This window comes from Natator depressus, chromosome 2 (genome assembly GCF_965152275.1).
Source record: "Natator depressus isolate rNatDep1 chromosome 2, rNatDep2.hap1, whole genome shotgun sequence".
NCBI classification, from domain to species: Eukaryota; Metazoa; Chordata; order Testudines; family Cheloniidae; genus Natator; species Natator depressus.
The window spans coordinates 40,227,447-40,236,907 of NC_134235.1; the positions used below are offsets into that span (position 1 = coordinate 40,227,447).

The window sequence follows — 9,461 nt, forward strand, 5'->3', positions numbered from 1 at the left end:
TGTTATTTTAAGAGCTTTCCAAAGTGTATTAGTTATTTCTCTCTCTCTCTCCCTCAGAGATCTATACAATTGCACTCAGGATATTAAGGCAGCCTGCCTTTACAGGTCAGGGATATTAAAAACAGTGATAGCAAAAACATTTTTACAGCTCTCTGAAATATTTCCACAGCCGTTTTCCATAAAATATTGTCCTGCAGAGTGCACAGTGATGTGGGAAATAACATTTTTTGGTCTTTATTTGAGATAACCTACCGAATTCTCGTCTGACTTTGCTATTCATGAATAATACAACTGTCTCAAAATCAGGCAGATAAAACCTACCATCATCTATTTATAAATATACCCACCATTCTAAGCATTACAAAGTCACAGTTGATATCCTGAGATACAAAAAGCTTTCCATACATGAGCGTGCATACCTGTGTCTTTTCAACCAGGTTAGCGGATTACTTAAGAAATACAGCCCTGATTTATTTAATACTTTGTCTCTGTATATTTGCTAGTTGTAAATTTCTTCCTGAACTCTTATTCACATTCATCAAGAATTTCTATTGCATTTACAGCCTTCCAACTTTAATTTAAAATGATCTACAACCATATGGCATGTATGTATGTGTATGGGCAATCTGCCCTCCATGAGTGTCATGATTTAATTATCAGTTTGAATAACTCAAAAATTCATGTTGAAGGATATTTGTGCGAAGAGTGGAGAAGAAACTAAAGAGAGATATAATACAAGTTCAGGAATGTTTTACAGACAAAAAAGAAAAGAAAACATTTTAACAGCATACAAATGATGATTTAGTGAGTTTTAAGAAGAATTACTTAATTTGAAACTACATTTTCCCTAACTAGATTTCAAGAAAATATAAAATTAAAACTAAAGTTGTTGCTGAAAAGAGTTGCCAAACAAGTTTTACTCACTGAGAGGATTAGATAATACAGGCTGTGATTCAGCAAAGCACTCGAGTACCTGTCTAACTTTAAGCACAGGCCTATAACTAATTGAAGTCAATGGGACTTGAGCACATGCTTAAAATTAGAAATGTATTTAAATGCTTTTCTGAATGGGGATGGACTTAAGCATATGCTTAGGTGCTTTGCCGAACAAGGGCAATAGTATGGAGATATTTTAATTGAGACAATGTGTAAGAAATACTGACAAGTATATATTTATTCAGATGTAGGTTTAACTGTTGCATTTAGTTCCCATTTCTTACCTAAAATGTTCTTTTAAAAATAATTTGAAAGCCAAAATGTCTTTCACCTAGCTTTTCTTGAGCCAAGATAGAGAGGCTTCACCCAACCCTGCACACTGAAGACAGACTGAGTTAATAAAGCCACACCTCCTGGAAGACATGCTCAAAAGCTTTTATGGCATGAAATTAAAACACATGACCACAATGAAAAAGGAACTCTCCTTCAGCACTATAAATATCCCAGATATCATGGTACATGCCGGCAAATGATTTCATTTAACTATATTAAGTTAAAGTAAAAGCAATAAATTGCTAAATCAATGCATAATTTACTCAGCAGTGTAACATGTGAGTTATAGGATGCGGACCCTTTTATATAACTTCTAACAGATCAATGTCAACTTAGCCTTCTAATTACTCTGATGAATTTATTTAACAAGATGCCCTACATCAACTACAGCCTTGCAATTTCCACTTTTTTCCAAAGGAAATTTCAGGGGTTAGTAAATAAGCCTGGGTCTAATCTGCAATACCATTTATCAGAAAAACAATGCATAGCCTTGGAATCACATTCAGACTCTGGTCTGTTGTATTAAGAGCTGGAGAAGACTAAACATGGCATGAAATATATCTGCACAGTCTGAAGCAATGAACAAGATTTCTTTATTATAACGACATGTTTGCAAATCCTGCAATGTCAGCACTGACCTCTGCATAGCTGATTTCCCTGCATTGCTACCCAAGGAGTGGAGACATGATAGTCAGAAAGTGGTGGATTCATGCCTCTAGTGCAGTTTGCCTCACTAATTTCCTATAAAAGCAGTAGGGATGAAGAACCTTTTCCAGTATACAACACTCATGTATTTTTTTAATTTATCAAAACATACAAAAAGTCCAAGCACTCAATTATTTGCCAAATAAAGAACTTGCAATACTAATGACTATAAAAACCTTCCACATCCCTCATGTGAACACTAACCATGGATGTCAGAAAGATTTCCAGCCTAACACAAGTATATGTTTAATATATACCATCAATAAAATAAACCTTGATTTGGCTAACGTTGTAATTTACCATTTGCTACCCCTACATTCAACGTTGGTTTTGGAAATTTATTTAAAAATGTGCAAGTGTAGGGTTTTTTAACTATCATAATTTCATTGCAAAGCAGGGCTACTTTTGGTTTAATGTTACTCTAGTCATTAGTTTAGTACTATGTGACCACTCACCCCAGCCTCAAATTAAAACAGGGAATCACTTAAACGCCAATTTAATATGCAACGTTTAAAAGTGCACATTTTTTCATGTCCTGAACATTGTTTATTTTCTAACTTAGGGAGCATCTAAATGCTATTCTCTGAGTTCATTATGGTCTGTCTAGGAAGGAAACTGCTTGCAGATTTACAGATTGTGGCAGCCTGGAGGGAATTACTGTATTTTATAAGGATTGTGTTGCTAATAATACAACCCTTTAGAGGCTTTATCTCCAGAAATAGCCACTCTCCTGAAAAGCAGCATTAGCAGCTGAAATCAGTATTCCACACCAGCTACCAGCAACAATCAAAGATGCAGAACAATAATTATAAAAGGTAAAGTATGAAAGCACTGGAAATAAATATGGACTGAGGTAGGAGATTAGGGATTCTTATTATTTGTGTTACAGCAGTGCTCACAATGAACAAGGTCCTTTCTGGACATTTTGAAGCAAACCTCCTCAGTGAAGTCACTACTTAAAAATCAGTAGCAAGATGTAACCCAGAAAGACACACAATCCCTAGCCCAAACAATCCCTAGCCCAAACTAGAGTTTAAAATCTAAGAAACAAACAACAAATGAAAGGATGGGGGAGAGGAAACCCATACAATGAAGAATTTGTAAATTTTAAATGATTGGTTATCCCCATCTAGCCCTCTGTCAAGCCATTAATGGTTAGCAGATTATGACACTATAACCGTTTATTTTGACAATCAATGGAATCACCTTCCATTTCAATATAATGAAAATTATTTTATACAAATATTGACTGCCTCACAGGGGAACAGCAGTTAGGTTTTCCCTTTAGACGGTGTTTTTCTGGAAACTTGTGTGTTATGCTGTCCAAAGCTAAAGGTTGTTGGTAGTAGGCACAATTTCAGGAGCTACTTTTACATGAAAATGACATTTATTTATTTTACCGATATTTCCGCTAGACGGCATCATGCGTTGTTGTATTAGCATGCACTGAAATCTTTGAGCTCACTTCCTCTCTCACCTACACCATCAGAACCCATTGGCTTCAATGGAGTTACTCCTGCTTTACACCACTGTAACTGAGAAGAGAATCAAGCCCAAATGCGCTTTGTCTATTCAAAGCATAAAAAGGGGCTTTGACTTGCCACCCTCCAACAAGTCTCGGACCAAAGGAAAGCCAATAAGTTTGAGACATTGAGGGACTTTGTGAATGCCCTTTTCCAAGCAACCACAATGACCACACTGCCTAGCTTTTCCATAGGTACTCCCATTGGACACTGGTGAAGACCCCAGCATGACAAAAAGAGAAAATCTGGGCCCTGACAATTTTTGGCCCCAGTCCCCCCAAATTCTACTGTCTAAACAGAGCTCCTGCCAAATTGAGCTGCTTGTTTTGCATCAAATCCTCCACGCCCTGATGCATCCTGCCACAACAGCACTGCAAAAACCTCTATCTGGCCCCTGGGTTGGCTAATTTTTGTCCCTTACTCTGAAAATTCCCTGGCTAAACAGAGAACCTATTCAGCGTCTCCTAGTGCACCTCAAAAATCTGATGTGCCTGTGACCAACAGCGACACAAACATTGGGATCTGGATCCTGCCAGGTTCTGGACTTTGAGGTACTGGGGCCCAGAACTGGCAGGGTCTAACTTGCAACCATGCCCCCCTCCCAGACCCAAGTGATGGCCCCTTTCACATGCGCCATAGAGGACAAGGGCCCAAGCCCAGCTTTAGCTGTTCAACTTCTAACACTGCGGACTCTTGGGACAAACCCAAGGGAAGGAAGCGCATTTTCACAGGGGTCTCCTGTCGTCCCTTCCTCCTCCTCCTCCTCTCCACACCCCCCGCGCCCCTTTTCTCCTCGGAGCGTCTCCTGCACCCCCCAAGAGAGCAAGCGCCTGGGGCCCATTCCCAAGACGCCCACGCCAGGCCAGCCCGACCCTCAGGAGGGTCCCGCCGCCGGGCACCCACCCCCACGCCAGCCCCTGGGGGGCTCTACGCGGCCGCTCCCTGCCGGCCGGCTTCGCTCACCAGGTACCAGACGCCGAGGATGATGGTCCCGGTGCGCACATGGCAGCAGAGGCAGCAGCTGTTGGAGTAGAACCGAGCCCACGGGGAGCTCATCATCCTCATCGCCTCGCGGCCGCCCTGCACTCAACTCCGCTTCCCGCTGGGGCCGCCCGAGGGTGCCGGGGCGCAGCGAGCGGCGCCGGCTGGGGCTTCTGCGGGGCCGGGGCGCAGCGCGAGCACTGCGGCGGCTGAGCGGCGAGCGCGGGAGGGAGGGACGCCACGTGGGCAGCGCGCGCCATCAGCTGGGCCTCCCGCCCCCCGTTCCATGACGTCACCAAATCTCGAGCCCTGGGAGAGAGGCAGAGACCCATCGGGCCGCCCGCGCGCGCCCCAGGCGGGGGTGGGGGGACGTTTCCCACGTGGATCAAGCGGGCGCCGCACGTGCCGGTGCAGTGACGGCTATTGCTCCGTGTAGGAATGCGCCGCCGGTAGCACTTATCGATACGCACAGCTTGTAAGAAACTGATGTTGTAGTAAACTGCGGCCTGATGTAGCGAATGCCTACCGATAGCAGTTTCTTGCACTGTAGTGTATGTGACATTGCTACATATAGAAATGTGCTACCTGTAGCCGTTAGCACTACATCTAGATTGTAAAAAAACGCTTTTGTAAGGTTTCAGAGTAGCAGCCGTGTTAGTCTGTGTCCGCAGAAAGAAAAGGAGTACTTGTGGCACCTTAGAGACGAACAAATTTATTTGAGCATAAGCTTTCGTGAGCTACAGCTCACTTCATCGGATGCATTCAGTGGAAAATACAGTGGGGAGATTTATATACATAGAGAACATGAAACAATGGGTGTTACCATACACACTGTAACAAGAGCGATCACTTAAGGTGAGCTATTACCAGCAGGAGAGCGGGGGGAGGGGGCCTTTTGTAGTGATAATCAAGGTGGGCCATTTCCAGCAGTTGACAAGAACGTCTGCGGAACAGTGGAGGGGTGGGGGGGGAATAAACATGGGGAAATAGTTTTACTTTGTGTAATGACCCATCCACTCCCAGTCTTTATTCGAGAGCTGAGGAAGCGTTGTTCTAAGTCAGCCATAAAAATGTTGGCATACTGTGGGGCCATGCGGGTATCCATAGCAGTGCTGCTGAAGTGAAGAAACAGATTGACAGAGCCAGAAGAGTATCCAGAAGTTACCTCCTACAGGACAGGCCCAACAAAGAAAATAACAGAACGCCACTAGCCATCACCTTCAGCCCCCAACTAAAACCTCTCCAACGTATCATCAAGGATCTACAACCTATCCTGAAGGACGACCCATCACTCTCACAGATCTTGGGAGACAGGCTAGTCCTTGCTTGCAGACAACCTGAAGCAAATACTCACCAGCAACCACACACCACACAACAAAAACACTAACCCAGGAACCTATCCTTGCAACAAAGCCCGTTGCCAACTGTGTCCACATATCTATTCAGGGGACACCATCAAAGGGCCTAATCACATCAGCCACACTATCAGAGGCTCAGTACACCATAAGTAGCACATTCCTACTCAGAGCAGTATCCTACATTACACCGGCAGCCAACGGCCATTGACTCCTGTCTCTCTCTCTCCTTATACCTGCCATTCAATTGCTGTGACAGCTCGAAGCGCCAGGCCAGAGGACGTGACCAAAGCCCTCAGTGATGCTCCTCAGCAAGTCATCTGCCTTGAAAAAATACATTGTATGAAGTCAGTGTAACAACAGAGAAACCGGTGCAGTGTCCAGCGTGACAGAGAGCAAGTGTGAAAAATTGGACAAAGCCCTGGCTGGAATGATCTGGAGGATGGCATGGATTGCACCCTCAGCAAGTTTGCAGATGACACTAAACTGGGAGGAGAGGTAAATACGCTGGAGGGTGGGGATAGGATACAGAGGGACCTAGACAAATTAGAGGATTGGGCCAAAAGAAATCTGATGAGGTTCAACAAGGACAAGTGCAGAGTCCTGCACTTAGGATGGAAGAATCCCATGCACCGCTACAGACTAGGGACCGAATGGCTAGGCAGCAGTTCTGCAGAAAAGGACCTAGGGGTTACAGTGGACGAGAAGCTGGATATGAGTCAGCAGTTTGCCCTTGTTGCCAAGAAGGCCAATGGCATTTTGGGATGTATAAGTAGGAGCATTGCCAGCAGATTGAGGGACGTGATCATTCCCCTCTATTCGACATTGGTGAGGCCTCATCTGGAGTACTGTGTCCAGTTTTGGGCCCCACACTACAAGAAGGATGTGAAAAAATTGGAAAACGTCCAGTGGAGGGCAACAAAAATGATTAGGGGACTGGAACACATGACTTATGAGGAGAGCTGAGGGAACTGGGATTGTTTAGTCTGCGGAAGAGAAGAATGAGGGGGGATTTAATAGCTACTTTCAACTACCTGAAAGGGGGTTCCAAAGAGGATGGATCTACACCAGTGGTGCCCAACCTTTCTGTTGGAATAGCACATTCCTATTCCCAGAAGACTGTGGCGGCGCCAGACACCCTGCCGCCGAAATGCCACTGAGAAGCGGCATGTTAGAGAGCTTATTCCTTCACTCTCCCACTTCCCTGGTCCTTCTCGCATGAACAGAGAGCAACAATACCCGAAGTCCGAAGGTGCAAACAATTCGATGTTTATTGGGGTGAACTTCCAGGAAGCTTAAATACAAGTTCCTTTTTCCTTATTTTCGAATCCCCACTTACTTCCTGTTTGCCCCTAATTTATATAGTAATATTCTTAGCTATACCTTAACCAATCATTCTACTGAAATTTAACTAACCAATCCTAACATATTGTAACATGATTAGCTAACCAATTATATCCCACCACCTTAATTAGTTTACACCCAGCAAAATTAATTATACAGCAGACAGAAACAATCACAGAACCAGACAGAGATTATACAGACAAACAATAGCAAACTGGGAACTATAATGACAAAACAATACAGAAGTGAGGATTTCACATCCCAGCTATTGATAAGTGAGTTCTTGCCAGACAGGATGCTATCAAACTAAGTTTCCTTTTACATTTTCTAGGCACTTCCCTTTCTCTGGAGGTGATAGGAATACAATCCTGTCCTGATAGTGCCTGACAGCCCAATAGCACCTTATTTCAATGTGACTAGTTTGGAATGTGAGGATGTGACTGTTCACTTCCTAGCTTATGGCTGCCTCTGCTGCTTAGCCAAAGGCCTTAGCCTAAGAACAGGGCCTCAAACTGTCACAGTAAGAGAAGGCCCTTACACCAGCAGACAGTGATTTTGATTCTTTCTTTTATATCTCTAGAACTAGCCAAGTGATAAGAATACCCCTAAATTCTTAAAGTACAGGCCTTTGCAGACAGGCCTGAATATCTATATCCTAACACGGCAGTGGAAAGAAGCGCTGCCGTTGAAATGCCACCGAGAAACAGCAACGCTTCTCGGCGGCATTTCGGCAGGCACTTCTTTGCCAGCCGCACTTGGCGGCAGCATTTCGCCGGTGCGGTGTCCTGCAGGCGCACACAACTAGACTGTTCTCAGTGGTAGCAGATGACAGAACAAGGAGTAATGGTCTCAAGTTGCAGTGGGGGAGATTTAGGTTGGATATTAGGAAAAACTTTTTCACTAGGAGGGTGGTGAAGCACTGGAATGCGTTACCTAGGGACGTGGTGGAATCTCCTTCCTTTGAAGTTTTTAGGGTCAGGCTTGACAAAGCCCTGGCTGGGATGATTTAGTTGGGGATCGGTCCTGCTTTGAGCAGGGGGTTGGACTAGATGACCTCCTGAGGTCCCTTCCAACCCTGATATTCTATGATTCTACTGGGGGAAGATCCAGGACTGGGGGTGTGCTCTCATCCTGCAGTATAACAAAGGCTGGTGAGAGCGATGGAGTAGCTGACAGGCTGCAGTTCCACACAGACAGTCCGCATATGGCTTGCCTGCTGGAAGGTTGTTTGTGAGCAGCCCAGGTGGGAGCTACTACAGCAATGCATTGTAAGGCACCCAAGATTGCAGGGCAGCGGTGATGCAGACCCCCTACTACTCTGGATTGTGCCTGGACATGTTACATAGTTGTGTTCCTGTACATACTTAACTGATGGGGAATATTCCATAAAGGTACACACACAAGCTGATCCTTTACACACTGCAACAAGACTAAGTTTATTTAAGTTTTTATGATGATGCATTGAATTTTCACAGGCATTTAAGTACTGGCAAAAACAGATGATTAGTGATACACTACCACAATTTATTTCAGTTTCTTAAAGGAAGCACTCAATCTTTGAGATACAGGCATATTTGTATTATTGTGTGAAATAAGAATATATATATGCCAGCTATTCCTATTTTGCAAGGCATGGCCTTGGTTTTAGAAAAAATATTTAGCGTTTCATGCTGAGAGAGAGAAAGAGATTCTCCAGAAGTTTTTATTGGTGCAGTATATTTTGCTGAAGTTGAAAAGTGCATTAATCTTCACAGTACTCAGCTGTTGTCAGGTATACGAGTACCATAATGCCGCTGAACTTTGGTGTGATAAAAAGCTAATTCAGAATCCAGTTTTTGTGGTTTGAGTCCATTTTGCCCTAATAACATTATATTTCTAAATTTCAGTGCTTTTATAATATATGCAGTATTTTGCACTTCTGTAGCAACCTTTATCCATGGATCCCAAATGCCTGACACTACAAAGCCCCTCCTCTATAGATGAGGGGTATTATTCTAATTTTGTAGACACAGATAATAAATGAGAGCAAAGCAATATCAAAGCAGGAATAGAATTCAGAATTCCTGATTCCCATTCCTATTCCAACTAGATTACTAGTATTTGTTTTACAAGAGTGCTTAGAGGCCCCACATGAGAGTCCTGTTGTACTAAGTGCTGTGCATACATGTAAGTAAGAGATAGTTCCTCTGAGGATTTAAATCCACAGAACCAAGGAAATATTATTCAATCCATTTTACAGATGGGCAACTGAGACACTAAGTGATTTGTCCATGGTAACACAGGA

The 9,461-nt window shown here is 43.6% G+C and overlaps 1 protein-coding gene across 1 annotated transcript in view; it reads right to left on the reverse strand.

Moving 5' to 3' along the window:
• Nucleotides 1-4,674, reverse strand: part of LAPTM4B (lysosomal protein transmembrane 4 beta) — a 116,530-nt gene extending 111,856 nt beyond the window's left edge. The window contains exon 1 of the mRNA XM_074944059.1: nucleotides 4,461-4,674. Coding sequence (XP_074800160.1) covers nucleotides 4,461-4,562 — 102 coding nt within the window. The 5' untranslated portion in view covers nucleotides 4,563-4,674. The remainder of the gene's footprint in view (nucleotides 1-4,460) is intronic.
• Nucleotides 4,675-9,461: the final 4,787 nt, after the last annotated feature.